We start from the raw sequence: 14,975 nt of genomic DNA, 5'->3' as shown, positions 1-14,975 counted from the left end.
AGATCTTGTCTGCTTTTCCATAAGGAATAGTTTTCAAGATCATTTTGTCACTTCCCATGATTTTCCCCTGTGGAGCAAATAGTTTTGGCAAGGAACTGTGACTTTCTGCATGCCCCACAACTTATAAGCCTCTGTGCTGGGGATCTACAATGGCACAGTGGGCTGCCCATCTCCTATTACATAATTCCGACAACTTTTCTGCTCCCAGATTCATTTGCTAACGTAATTGTTGGGGCAGTGAGAGGAAAAAGGGACACAGAGAGTTCAAGCTGTTTAGAAAAGCCCTTGAGCTTCATTGAGATTTGTTGAGTTTGTTCTCAGCCCTGCTTATTACCAAGGAAAGAACAAAAGAAATTGTTCCTCGCTGAAGTGCTTGTTGGTCAGCATCTGCTCCGGTGCACGTGCAGTTCCTGGCTGCTCTAAAAGCTGCTGCACTGCTTTTGTTCTGCTGGAATAAACTGTCTTCCCCAGTGTTCACCCCGTGGTGCAGCAGCTCTGCACACCGAGGTGTGTTTGGAAGTTGGCACAAGAATGTGCCCTCTAACCTCCAGCTGATTGGTTGGGTTCTGTGAGCAGTTTTCTGCTGCTTATTTCCTTGTTACCATAATAACTTGGCTAGATCACATCTGGGGTAGCTCAACGAGCCTCTCGAAGGGGATGTTTGCCTGTGCCACACTGGACCGCTCCCCGTACACCAGGAATCCAGCACAGTCAGTTTTGAGGCAGGTTTGGGTAGGGCTGCTTCAGGGCGGGTGGAACAAGCAAAGAGATGTCTGTCCCTTTTGGCAGGAGTTTTCTGTTGGTCTCCTCATAACTGAATGGCACATTAATAGGAACAGGCGTATTGCTGAGTATAACAATTGAGACATCTCCGGTACGCTGAAGACCATTGTGATGTTTCCTGTTTCTGCCTCTCGCTGCACTGTGCGAAAGCAAATCAGTATAATCTGCTTTACAATGCTCTGTCTTCCTGCTTTAGAAGCCGAGCATGGCTGATGAGCACCACGCCGGCCAATGTTTCCAGTGCGACAGGGCTGGCTTCCTCACTAGATGTGGTGGGAATTTCCATGCTAACTCTGCTGCCTTGCTGTGGTCTCAGCCCCTGGGCAGGTGTGCTTGGTTTGAGGACAGAGAGGAGAGATCCCATGTAGCAGCCTCAGTGAGGACCCCGCCTGTGAGCCCCATCCCTAGGCTGGATGCTGCTGCTTTGCTGTCTCCTGTATCCCAGTGCCATGTGTCTTGCAGCAAACAGCTTTAAGATATCCAAAGGCCCAGACTCTCATTTTTGGGGCTTTTATCTGCAAGCTTCTCTATGGGTCTTGGGTTTAGTGCTGTCCTCACTGAGCAGGCTGGGGAGCAGGGTGCCCTTCCCATGGTTATTGTCAGTGTCCTCTAGGCTGTGCAAGCAGATGGTAAAAAGGGGCAGGACCAATTTTCCTACTCCCATCTTTTTGACCCAATTCCTGGTGTGCACCACCTAAGCCCTGCAACCAGAGGGTACTTTCCATGGGATGCACAGGGCAGGTGGGCAGAATGGTGCTGACAGCCACTGCTGCACTGGGAGCTGTGTCTCACCCACCCCTTGTGTGCAGGGCTTAGCTGGGGAGGGGGACGTGCTCCTAAAAAAAGCCATGTGTTCCTCTTGTGCTGAGCCAGCCCAGCCATGGGGCAGGAATGGATTGGGTTACCCTGAGAGATAATCCAGTCTCTGTCGTGATACGTCAACATGAAACCAAAATATCTCACAGTGAGTTCTTTTTTTTCCTCCTGCTTATTTTCATTTAGCGTTTCACCAGTTGTGGCTGAGTACACACTGCTCAGATGTCAAAAAAGACTCAGCTGTGGCGCTGGGTAGGGGACGGGGCACTGTGTGAGTCTCACCAGGGTTTGGCCTCAGAGGGATGGGGCTGGAGCCTGCTGGGTGGGGAGGCTGCTGATGCTGAGAGTCAGGGGAATTCTGAAGGAAACTTAATTCTGATGGCTTTGGGCCTTTTGGGGGTCACTCCGTACTGCAGAAAGCCAGAAGGAATGCACAGAGGTTCAGAGAGTGGGCACTTACTCCAGGCTGTTACACTCTAGCATCACCTTGCCTTGCCTGCCCTCCCCAAAGGGCAGCTGGAGATGTCCAGCATGTGGCTTTGGGCACATGCTCATGGGTTTTGTGTTGCCTGCGCAGGGACTCAGGTGGCCCTTTGGTGAGTCATGGCCCCCATCTTGATAGCTGTGCTGCAGCTGCACTCCTGCAGTGGGGTACTTCCACCGCCATGCAGAGCCTGCTCCCATTGCTTGCACAGCATGGGATGTTGAAATGAAGCAGAGCTCGTGCTTCAAATAGGTTCTGCAGCCATGCCCAGACTGCAGGGCTGAGCTCACGGCAGTGATAACATCGTTAAAGAGGTTATGAAAGCTGCTGCCCAGCAGTGCTGCACGCAAGCAAGGACAAAGCTTTGGCAGGGCACGCTGGGGGCAGTGTGGCAGCACAGACAGCTCTGGGTGTGGGATGTCCTTTGGGCTTTGTCCATGGGCTTTGGAGCTGAGGTGCCCTGTCCTGTGCTGGCTTTATGTCCTCCTGCGAGGTGATGGGTACTTGGAGCTTTCCTTGGGGCTGGGGAGCCTTGTGTCCTGCTGGTGGGGTGCGAAGGCCAGGGCAGACCATGGCACAGCCTTCCTGATGGGAAGCAGCCAGCACCATCTCCCTTCCCAAAGCCCTGGGAGGGAGCTTGGGGAGCAGCCCCTAGCGCTGTGGAGCAGGCTGGGCTCTTTCTTATGTCCTGTGTCTGTCACTTCCCCATGCCCTGGGTTTGGTTCCATCTGCTTGGAGAAGCACTGACCCTAGCTCTTGGCAGTGATGGAGACTGGGACAAACAGCACCAGGCAGAGCTGCGGCTGCCCTTTCCAATGGCTCAAGGGGAGAAGCTGGGAATGAGCAAGGATACAGGAATGGGAGCTGCTCTAGTGAGTCCTCCTGGGAGCAAAGCATTTGTAAGAGCGTAGAGAGATCTGACCCTGGTGCCCAGATACCTGCAAAATAATTGGGCTGCCTGTGATGTGGAATATCAGGCAGGAGAGCCCATGTACGGGCTCTGAACAAATCAAACCTCTTTCCAGAAGGACTCACAGGAGAATCTGTGATAGTGCAGTGAGTCCATGCAAGAAAACCATGCAAGTGCAGCCCGCGTGGCTCATGGCCCTGCAGATGCAGCATACATCACTCCCAGAGCGCAGCCTGGTACTGTGGGATGACAACAATAAATATTCATTAAAAGTTGTCTCTTAGCCAATTCCTCTGCCAGTGTCTCTGCTCGCAGAAATGCAGTTGTAGCTTAATTTTGATCCTGATTTCTCTTCTTTGTAGGTTCAGAAGATCGGAAATTCTGCATCCTTTACCTTGCAGAGGTGAGTTGCTGGTTTCCAAATTAACTTTCCAGTGGGAGCTGGACACATACTAACAACTCTGCTTCTTTTTGTTGGAGCTGGTTGATTTTAACTTCCTTTTTTATTAGTTTGACAGAGGTCTGGAAAGGAAGCATGCTGGCTGTAGCCAGAATATATTAGTAAGAAGCTGCTAAGAGGAATCTGAGCTGGGAGAGGATTGGTAGCCCCAGGACAGGCTTGCTTTTCCTTTCCCCCGTGTACCTTACTCACTGCTTCTCCCCTCTAATTTCTCTGGAGTTCTTTCACCCAAGAGCTCTGTGACAGCTGTTTTCACTTTATTTGTTAGGCATCTTCCTCTCCTTGTCTTCAAGCACCCTTCAAGCTTTGAAACCTTCAAATAAAATAAGGAAGCCCAGTGTAAGAGACACACAATCGTAGCTGAATGCTCTAAGCAGATTGGAAATCATTCAGACGTTGACACAGTTACTTTTGTGTTGGGAAGCAGCCAAGGAGGCTGCAGAGTTGGTTCACAGTGCCTGGTCCTCCCTAATCAGTGCTGCAGCTCATTTATTTTCTTTTTCTTTTTCTTTTCAACTGACTTTAGTTTGTTCCTGGCTTCAAGGCCTTGTGTTTTCAGGGTGGAAATCTGGGTCTGGGAAAGATCCCCAGGGCACTGAGGAGAAAGGCACACATTGCTCAGCAGCCATGCAACATAATAAGCTATTGTGAAAGTTGGATGAAAACGCTCAGGGTGGAAGTTGTTCACCTTGGGCGGGTGGGAGTGGGGCCAGAGCACAGCTGACTGCATAACCGTGTGCCAACAGCTCTCCTGAAGGTCCACCCTTGCTCCTTCCTTGTCTTTATTACTTCTCAGGGCGGTTGGGCAGGAGCTGCCTGCTCAGCACACAGACCAGTGTCTGCCTGCTGATCCCATTCCTGCATCTTCTCATGTGCCTGGAAAAAATGCATTTGGAGCCTGATGTTTAATTTAGGGTCTTTGAGGCTCTGAGTTAAGGTAACCAAATGAGAAATGGCTGTGTTTCATGGGATTGTGGGAGGGGAAGGCTCCTCTGGCGAGATGTAGTGAAGGGTGTAGCTTTTTCCTGATGGGCTGCACTGGCCCTGGCTCTTCTGGTTCTGCTGATTGAAATATGAAACGTGAAACTTTTTCTTTCCTGCAGGTCCCGTTCATGGTCTCTGTAAAACCATTCTTGTTTTTCCTGTCCACCCAGGGCATTTCAGGGCAGACAGCCTTGTGCCATACCCAGCAGTGGGTGCTCCTACCCTGTGCTGTGCCAGTTAATTTCCAGGCTTGTCAGAGGCTCTGGCAATAGGCACTTTTGGTTAAAGAGGGGAAGCTGAGATGCAGAAGGACTGGGACATGCCAATGAGTCAGCGGGCATGCGGGCAGGACAGTGCCATGCTGATGCCCCCACAAGCACTGTGCTGGGAAACTGTGACCTACACACCACAACCCTGGGGGCTGCACAGAGCGGATGCTGGGCTGCATGGATGTGAGCTTGGGTTAATGAAGGAGCCTAAGCGTGGGAGGAAGGACAGTCCCTTCCAAGGGCATTCCTGTGCACATAGGCATGGCATAGCTTGAACACCTTGCTGGGCTGGAGAGCATTGCTTTGTGCTTCTAAGGTTATGTATGCAGTGGGGGGGGGGGGGGGGGGGGGGGGGTTGGAGGCCGGGTCTGCTGCTAATAAAAGCTGGGGCTGGGACCTAGCGTAGCACCCCTGTGTTGAACTGGCACATGGGGCTGTGATGTCCCCTGAGTCACAGCCGTGATCCTGTGAGTCACCTCATGCAAAACCCACATTCTTTGTCAATGGGAATGAGAGGGTCTCTACCTGCAGGGATGGTGTGCCACAGAGAGCAGCTGGCTGTACCTGAGGGCTGTGGGAGGCTCAGGAGGGTGTCCCCAGCACAGCGATGGCCTTGGCATCCTCCTGGCACCCTCGTGGTCTCACAGATGGAGTGCAGCAGTGCTCTGTGCTCTGGGTCCTGATGTAATTGTCCGACTGCCCACCCCTGGCAACTTGTAGCACTTAGAGAGCTTAGAGGAAGGATGCAGAAGGGAAGGATATTCGTGTGGACGTGGCTCTTATGCCCCAGGGCACCCTGAGGGACGTTTCTTCCTTTGATGTTCTCCTGTCCTGAAGTTTGCAGCCAGTGGCCAGCAGCATATTGTCCTGGGATGGAGCTGATGGGGGCTGGGCTTGGTGCTGGTCATTGCCTGAGCCCCTCTGTCCCTGTGACCTGAGCAGACAGGTCCCTCACACTGCTGTGACACATCTGAGGGTTGGTGGAAGCTCTTCTACCAATGCTTCTTACCCCCAAATCATCTGTAGTGAGCTTTAATGCACTTAGTGCTGCTGTGAGTTGTAAGGGAGTCCGTGGGGCTTAGTGTTTGCTGCAGGAATAGTGCTTTGCTGGGCCTTGAGCTCTAGCTCCTTTCTCATTTAGGGGGTTAGATTGATGTTTTGCACCATAAGCTGACATTCTTGCATTTGGATCCAATGTGATCCAAAATGGAAGTATGTATCAAAATGCCTGGGAGTTGCTTAATTTATTTTAAATGAGAAAGAATTTTCCAACCTTCAGGGAAACTGTTGTGTCATGAGAGGAGCTGCTGCTAGTCATCCTGTCTAATCATGTGTAAATAAATCACTTACAGAGCTTAACTCCTGAGCACGATGGGCACTGACAGCCAGTTGGCAAACTGATCTCCATTGCCCGGTGTAGCTTACAGCAAGAGCAGTGTTTCTTTTACAGGCACTGCAGACTGTTTTGGGGTCCTGCAGATAGTGGGGCACACAGCCTCCTGCATGGGAAAGGCTGAGCATGGGATTGGGAACATCCCCTGTGTGGTGGGGAGCAGCAGCTCCCAGGGAACCTGCCCTGGGGTGTGAGTGTGCTCCAGGGCTGCATTCACACCCTTCCCTGCTCCGGAAATATCCCACTGATAGGAAACTGCAAAGCAGGGTTTTATTGCATTGTTTGAGTTTTTTGATTCAAGCCCAACGTGTTCAGACCCAAACTGACTTGAAATCAAAGAGCTCATTAAGTTTTTTCAGTGTAAAAGCGCTAGCAAAATCGATCGTTTTCTCTGGCAGTTTTCATCTGCAGACACTGGTGTTTCTCTGGGGAAATTGCTCTGACAGAAAATCTTTCCAGCAGATACTTGTTGGCCTGCTGCAGCGAGCACACTTACGGACCTGAGCAAATTAATGCTTACATCTGGGCTTGATGTTGGTTTGTCCGTGCAGGAGATCCTGTAGGCAAGCATCACAGAAATGACGTTGTCCCAGTTTGTCTCCCACCCTGTGTGTGCATGGGGACATCCCTGCACTGTGTGGTCCCATGGGCACTGCTTCCATTTGCATCCTCAGGCAATGAGGCCGTCTCAGGTGCTGGCAGGGGCACGTTTAATACAACTCTCTCTTTGAGCTGAACCCCTGCAGTAAGGGGCAACGCTGTGTAAGTGTGCACAGCTCTGCACTGAAGATGTCCCGGATTGCTCCATGGGAGAATTAATTCCCCAAAGTGTCCTCTGTTCCTCCCAGGACAGAGCACTGTGAATTTTAATTCCCTTCAGGTTCCCATTTCTGTGCAGGGAATCTGCACCCGAACAAGCAGTTTACAGAGGACTTAAGGGCTCAAGGGCATGATAGACAGGGCATGATAGACAAATTTATCTGCGTAAAGTTGAAGTTCTGGACGTGTCATCAGAGCAGTTAGCAAGGAGCTTTTTGGGGCAGACATAGGGAGCATTTAGGCAGATGGTTTGGTAATGGGGACAAAGGTGGAGGGGCTGCCAGGAGCTGACATCAAACTTGCACAGCACAACAGAGCAGCTATGGTGGATTAGTTTGGTAAAGAACGTAGGTGTTATTAATGACAGAGAGAGGTGCAAAGAGAGAACAACTGGAGAAGATGCCCTCAGAGGCACCTGCCTTGCTGTGATGCAACACTTGGCCTGGAAACCTAGAGAGACGGGAAATGGTGGCGGTACGTAACCAATGGTTAAAAACTTTGGTTTTATACCTCAACATCAACTTCTGTTTCCTTTTCCCTCTTTCCTGGCATTATTGGAGATCTGGTGGCCTGGGCTGGGCTTTGCTGTGTGGAACCCTATCAGTTCCTCAGCCCCCTGGTGGGGCTGGAGCAGCCTGAGCAATGCCTTCATCCCTCCTGGAACACTCCATCAGTGTCAGCTGGTGTTGTGTACTGTGTGCAGGATGGGAGAGAGAGTGGTTATCTGTGGGCTATGTGCTCAGCTGAAGTTGTCTCAATTTCCTCTCATCTGTTATAAGTAAAGAGATATTGTTTGTCAGGCTCATGGGCTGTGTTGTTTGCCAGGTGAGCTTGTGGCTGGGGCGTGTTATGCTGCAGGAGGGTGGAAGATCCTCTGGGATTTCGTAGTTCATCTCTCCCAAGGGTCACGGTAGAGCAAACACTGCAGCCAAGGTTAGAAGTGTTGGAGTCAGTCATACTTAGGGACTTAAGTAGAAAAAAATCTATGCTCCTTACTGCCTGCTCCTGTCAGTTTTATTGCATTAATTTGATGCACATTGAGAGAAGAGGAAGTGTGCTCTTCTACCTTCCCCTTCCTGCTCATGGTTCTATTTGGTGCTGGGGGGACTCCCTCCCTCTACTCACTGAGCTGGTCCTGGGCTGAGGAATCCCTTCCTGCTCTCAGACTTTTCCTTTGCTTCCTGGTGTCCCACAGGTGGTGGCTCACTGCTGGGCTCAGCACCATGTGGGGCTGTGGCATGCATCACTTTGAGTCACCCAGCTCACCTGAAAGCTGAATGCTCAACCTGCTCATGCTGAGTCCCTCTGCCACGTCATGCCTACAGCAACAGTTTAGCTCTGTCCCAAATGCAAGTTTCCTTTTTCCTCCACCCAAAGGATGGCAGATCCCAGCTGCTGGGTTCCCTGTGCACAGCATTGAGAAGTTTGAGTTCTGCAGCCTGAATCACAAGTTCAGGGAGGTAACACCAGTGCAAGACTGACACTGTTCAATGACATTCATTTGGTCTAAGCCAGTGCTCTCCTGGTGTGTGCCCTGAACCAGAGCCCTGCCCAGAGCACACTAAGCCATGGCTCTGGAGCTGTTGGCTAGGTTGCTGCTCTGCCCAGGACACTGATTCTTCTGCTGGTGTGTGTTCACTTGGGTTATGATGTGGAGTGATACCAGTAGCAGAAGCCCCAGGCTGGTACAGCCCATGGCCAGGCCTTACAGCAGCTCCCAGATCAGATCTCTTTGGGCAGAGCAGGCAGTGTTCGCTCCTCGGTTGGAGAAACACAATCAAGAATATACTTTGCCTCCCTGGTTGTGTGAATCTTCGCTGTTCAACGTCAATCCAAGTTCTGAGATGACCATGAAATGGACATTTTAGAGCAGAAGTTCTAACATTTTTCTTCTGGCTCTAATTCTGTGGTCACATTTACTAGATGTTGGCAAAAAGGGCATCTGATAAGAAGCAGTTGAAAGTACTGGAGAGCTTTTTGGCACAGGCACCACTGGGTGATTTTGGAGAGGGGAATGCTGGAGGCTGGAACTTTCTTTCCAGGGGCAATGCTGGGGACAGAGGGACCCTTAGTTCTGGGGCTATATCTGCAGCAGGTGGGTAAGCTTAGTGTTACCATCTCTGGGGCTCATGGTTCTGAGTCTTCTTGCCTGAGAGAAAAGGGCCTTTGCAGCATGGGAATCAGTAGGCCTGTTCTCTGTTTGCCCAAGCAGTGTTTGCCCAGGGAGCTCTGTGGTTTGTGTCAGGGCTGGGGATTCCCATGAAGGCTGTTTTCTTATGAAACCCATCAGCCAGGTGTCACAGGTGTGTGCAGCTGATGTGGCAGCTTCACTGCTCCCTGCCCTTTGGTGGCTGTAGGACAGTGAGAAAGCCCATTTCGTAAGAGCCAAACTTTGACATGGCAAGGAAGGATGGGATGCATCTGTCCTTTACCTCCAGTTATAGAGTCTCCCTGGCCTGAAAATGGACCACACAGCCATACTTCTCTGCAGGGATTACTCTGCTCCATGAATGGCAGCTCCGTGTGCATCTGTTCAAGCACGCATGAGACCCCATCACCTTTTGGCCATCTCAGCTTTCAATAGGACCCATGCTGTTAGTGCCAGAGTGTGTGTGTTTTGGGCACCACTAGTGTGCCCAGCAGTCCAAAAAACACAGGAAGAGATGTGGTCCCCACGCCCCCCCCAGCAAGGGAGCAAACTGAACTTTCTCATCAGACCAAGCTCTGCAGGGCATGAAGGCAGTGTTGTGCACAGGATATTCCCAGGGCTTGCTGTTTTACCAGTAGAAGGTTTTCTCTGCGATTTGAAAGCTATTGTAGTCTGGAGCCTGTTTCCGAGGTACTTCCCCTCTGGGATCTCTGCTGGATTTGGCCATGGACCAAGCTCTGAATGATGGAGCCAGGGGCCAGGCTGTGAGCCGCGAGCCCACACCACCTTGCCATAAACCCCACAGGGGAGCAGAGCTGGGGAAGGGAGCAGAGCTCATCCGCTCATCTGTGCAGGGAAGCTCTGCAGGGTTGAACTCAATGATCCTTGTGGCTCCCTTCCAACTCTGGGATATTCCCTAGGTCTATGATTCTATGAAACATCCACCCAGGGACCTGGCCGTGCCAGCAGTGTGTCTGAGATGAAACCAGCCCCTGTGCCAGGCTGGTTGCTGAGCTCCAGGCTGGAAGGTGTCAGGCTGGCTCTGTCTCCTTCTTTCTGTATCTTTGCTTTGCAGCCATGTATAGAGCCACACTTACACACCTGGTTCTGCAGTTGGTCCTGCACCAAGGGATGTGCTTGCAGCGGGGCACTTGGTGTGTGGGGTCTGGGAGCTGCTCTCCAGGAGGTCCTGAGCTGATTCATGGACCATGGAGCTGATGTCCTCCCTTTGGCTGGTATCTGCCAGGCACCCAGGAGCTCTGCCTGCTGACTCCATGCCTGCTGTCTCCTTGTGTGCCCAGCCTGGGGAGTGCCCTACGGTAGGGAGCCTTTCATGCCTTGGCAAGCAGGGGTTATCCTTTGGGCTCCACTGGCTTAAACGGCACAATTAGAGCTTGTGTTGGCTACTCTGGGTCCTCTTCTCTTGATGTTTTCCTTGTGCTCTCATACAGGGTCCGGCACTGGTGCAGGGTCCACTAACCTCACCGAGCAGCACCTGCAATAACATGTTTTTCAAAATGCTGGGACGAATGCAGGCAGAAATCCACTGGCAGCCACTTCAGTTACTCGCTTTATCTGGTCACAAACACCCCGTTCACGCCATCTGCATCCTCCTTTCCCAGCATCGTGAGATTAAACCCTATTTTCTCTTTGTAAATATTGGCAGGCAAAGCAGCAACCACCCTGAATGAAAACAGCAGTGGGGAGGTCGGTTCCCAGCGCTCTCGAGAGCGGCTGCTCGTGCTGCAGCCCTGTGGTTGGCTGGGCTGGGCGGTGTGGTCCCTACAGCCCTCCTTGGGCTGCACTCAGAGACCACCTCTTCTCCCAGCTGTACCACTGCTGTGCTGCTGAGCAGGGTGGGGGCAAAGGGGCACTTTGCTGTGGGCTGCCAGTGGTGGCTGAGCATCGCTTTCTGCCAAATTCAATCAGAGAAATGGGGACGGTAATCAAATCAACAAGGGGCTGCATGGCAGGGTAAGGTGAGTCACGCATCCATCATGAGCAAGGGGAGCTGAGATGCCCTTGGAATCACTTTAAGCCTTGTGCCCAGGGAATTGCAGGAGCTTAGTGGGGACTGGAGCATGCATTAGTTAAAGCATCGTTGTGCCACTGGGCTCTGCAGCTGTGCTGATGATTTTTAAGCTCTTCTGAGTCCTCATTGTTTGCTTCTGCCCCACGTGCAGGGTGGGTAAGTGCTAGCCTGGATTTCCAGTGTGTAGATGGACACCTGTCCTTTCCCCTGGAAGCAGGAAAGATTAAATGCTTTTCTGGGGTCAGGTGGGTGTCACAGTGCTGCAGCCTGGTGGTGGGATGGGGGGAAACCCAGACATCAGCTGTGCGTATGAGCACTGCTGTTCCAGCAGAGCATCAGAGCAACTGGGATCTGAGGGCATGGCGTCACACCACCTCGTATCCTCTATTTGGTTTTGTGTATGGATCAGCCTGTACATGCATTTTCCATATCTAAGCCATCTCTGCTCTAGGAATAGATGTGGTGAAGCACAGACGTAAGAAAAGTCAAAACTTCTTTCTTTGGAAGCCTCCCTGGAGGGGGAAGAGTGCTGGGCTAGAGATCTGTTTCTCCAGAGCTGACATAGGAGGTTGGTTTGTTTACCTCTGTGGCAGGAATTGTGGATTACACATGAATGAGTTTGCATCCAATGCAAACAGTTTTAAATGGTGTGACTAAACAGCATTTCCCCTTTCAGTTGTGTGTCTCTGGAGTCACAAAGTGCAAGTTCCTTAGTTCTGTCTGACCTTTCTGGGAAAAGCAGGCAAGCCAGAGAGCTGCCCCTCTGCAAGGAAATCCTAGGGGGAAATGAAAGACTTTTTTCATCCCATTTTAGTACGGGACATTTTTCTTTATTTGCTGTTCTGTCCCAAAGTTCCACTTTTTTTTTCACATCCGGCTACAGATGGAGGTAACCTGTTGGGCATTCCTGGCCCTTTTTAAAGCAAGAACTGCAAAATCCCAATAGGCATCAATTGCTGCTAATGCTTCATTTTTTGCAAGACAGATGAGCAATGGAAGAGCATTTGTGAGGGAATTTGAGCAGGCGGTTTTGTAAATGATTGGGATTTGGCCCAAAGAAGACATGAGGAAGAGGAACAGGTCCCTGTCATGATGGGGCTGTGTAAGGCTGGGGCACAGCAGGCAGCAGCAGGCCCAGGAGCTCACACTGGGCTCACAGGGATGGGCCCCCAGGCTCCCCTCCTCTCTCTCCATTCATTCTCTCCTTGCCACACGCTGCTCACAGACAGCATGTCAGCAGTGCTGAGCATCCTCCTCCAAACTTCCCCTGGTGCTCCAGTGGAGGAGAACCCATGTCCCTCCCAGCCCTGCCCAGCCCCAAGGTGTTGTTTCCTTTGACTCGACCTCTCGCTAATGTTTGCATACAGCAGAGACCTATTTCCCCCTCCTCCCAGTGCAGCTGAATAAGCATGTTCACACGGTGGTGGCACAGGGTGCAGCACTGCCAGTGCTCTGCCTGCACCTCACTGCTCTGCTCCCACCTCTCACAGCCAAATCTGCACCCACCGCCTTCCCTGTCTGCCTGCAGGAGAAGCCCCTATGCAGTAAATTTCTCACCTGTTCTACTTCCTCGTGCTCAGAGCTCTGGGCACCACGTGAGCCCTCCCCTTACACCCTTGTTCATCTGACAGTGTGCTGGAAGTGAGGAGTTTGCGAACAAAGCCAGGGCCTGCGCCGTGCAGCTAATGACCTTCTCTCTGCCTGTGTTTCCTTTACGTCAGAAGTCGGAGTGCTTATTAAGTTTGGAGGCTTACTCCCAGGAGCAGAAGAAGAGGATCTGCTGGTGTCTGGCTGAGAACATCACCAAGCAGCAACATCCGGCATCGGCTCCCACTGAGAGCAAGGTAAGCAGCCCTGATGGAACCCCTGCTCAGAGCACTGCAAGGCTCTGAATGCCATGGGGCTGTGCTCCAGTGATGCTCTGGGGATGGCTTTTGTGCCAGGTGAGGAGGGAGTTTGCATTCAAGTGCTGCTGCGTCTGCAGCTTCCTACCCAGCTTGGGGAAGCAGTGATTGCTTTTGCATCTGCTGAGCTGAATTGAACTGCCTGATTCTGATGTCTCCTAGCATCTGTATTTGGACAGCTGAGGCCATGTAATCCATCGCGTGGCCTTTCTGCAGAACTTGGCTGCAGGGCAGGGCCCGGTGCTGAGGGGGTGGCTGAGGCTGTGATCTCTGGGTTCCAGTCGAAAGGCGCTGGGGTCATGGGAGCAGCGGTGTGGAGATGCGTCCTTCTGTGCACTCGGATGCTCTGTGATGCTCAGGCTCCCACAGCACGGGAAGGTCCTTTGGGTGCTGCTGTCCATAATCAGCACAACCACATCGGTGCTTTCCCACATCGAAGAGCTTCAGCCTGGCCCAGGAGCATGATCTCAGAAGGGCTGGCAGGAGAAATGTGTGCATGAAGAGGGTTTGAAGCACGTAGGGTGCGTCTGCCTGGTGAGAATGCAGTCAGCACCTTCGCCTGCTTGGTGCATGGCAGCACTGCCTGGAGGGGCTGCGTGGAACCGTATGTGCTGGAGCTGTCTGGTCCCTCAGGGCTGGGGCTGGACTAGTGGTGGGGGACTGCTGTGCTGCGATGAGCGGAGCGTGCTGTGCTGAGCATATCAAGTGCTTTAAGCGATGCAGTTGGGCATCCTGGGGGCGAAGCTCCCAAACGCCTCCCTGTGCCTGGTGCACGGTGATGGAGCAGTGCCCGTGCCGTGTTTTAAACCCATTTTGTGGCAGCCCATGGGGTAGTCTGGCTTTCGCTCTCGCTGCATGGCTGCCAGACATAGAGGCAGAGCGTTGCAGCTTTTGCCCTGCAGCATCCCACGCCAGGTCAGCGCTTGCAGTGTCTCTGCAGGAGGCAGAGCCTTTGGATTCTTCTTCCTGCCTGTTCAGCCCTACCAAAATAGCAACAGCGCAAAAAGCCTGAGAACCTGGTTAACAACCCAAGCTCCAGAAATGCAAATAGCAGAGGGGCAGTGCAGTGACCAGGTTCTGTGACATCTCTTGCTGTTGTGATGCAGTGGCAGGGCTATGCCCTGGGCTGGCTGACATCCCACCTGGGCTGGGGATCCTCTGAGGCAAAGCTCTGCACTGACGCCTTAAATGTGAGCATTGCAAACAAGGGAGCTCAGCAGCTCTCCATCATGATATGGGCTCCGCTCTCCTTTCCCACCCCAGATTCTGTGTCTGGGGCAACGTGTGGGGCTGTCCCCTGATCTGGGCTCTCTGCTCAATCTACAGACCCCGTGGCTCAGGGCAAAGCTCTGGGGGTGCCCACTCCTCGTGCTATTGTGGGGCCACTGGACAGGTGACAAAGTACCATCTAAGGCTTTCCTGTGCCCCTGTGGCAGAGAGGAAGATTTGGGGAACAGAGGAGAACAGGGGAGCACAGGGCTAGGGTGAGCCCTTCAGTGCTGTGATAGGGATTTGTTTACACTTGCTGAAGCTGATGGAAATCCTGCTGGTAGGATATGGGGCTGGGAAGGGGAAAAGAAGCAGTGAGAGCTGCTGCCAGGTGCTTTGCTTTGCTCAGAATGCTATTTCCTATCCCAGCAAGGTATAAACTTTCCTGGCTGCAGTTTTACAACAAACCTGATCCTAAAGTGCAGGAGGAAACAGCACAGGGTCTGAGGGCAGCTCCCAAATAGCCAGCACAGATATATTGGAGTGGTGGGTGCTGCTTGGAATGGCACTGCGTGTCGGGCACCATCCCTGGGATGGCAGTGCAGCAGAGTGCATGCAGGGAGATCAGCCTCTGCCTGAAAGGGAGGAGTGATCCGGGAGCTTCCTCTCATTGCTTGCAAGGCAACGACACTGGGGCTATTTAAGGAAAGCGGACAGTGTCTACCTTCTGTGAGCAGACAAATTAAGCTGGAAATATCAGCTT

General features: G+C 52.3%; 1 protein-coding gene across 7 annotated transcripts in view; it reads left to right on the top strand.

Annotated features, from left to right (window-relative positions):
• Nucleotides 1-14,975, top strand: part of RGS3 (regulator of G-protein signaling 3) — a 64,334-nt gene that overhangs the window by 30,713 nt on the left and 18,646 nt on the right. For 6 of the 7 annotated variants that reach the window (XM_015279301.4, XM_040648931.2, XM_040648932.2 and 3 more), the window contains 2 exons: nucleotides 3,356-3,396; nucleotides 12,821-12,943. In XM_015279301.4, the coding sequence (XP_015134787.2) occupies nucleotides 3,356-3,396; nucleotides 12,821-12,943 (164 nt within the window). Of the gene's footprint in view, nucleotides 1-3,355; nucleotides 3,397-12,820; nucleotides 14,194-14,975 lie in introns of those variants that run through there. The other variant, XM_046901640.1, reaches the window with a different exon arrangement.

The sequence above is a fragment of the Gallus gallus genome, chromosome 17 (genome assembly GCF_016699485.2).
Source record: "Gallus gallus isolate bGalGal1 chromosome 17, bGalGal1.mat.broiler.GRCg7b, whole genome shotgun sequence".
Lineage (NCBI taxonomy): Eukaryota > Metazoa > Chordata > Aves > Galliformes > Phasianidae > Gallus > Gallus gallus.
This window is presented reverse-complemented; position numbering and strand designations above follow the sequence as displayed.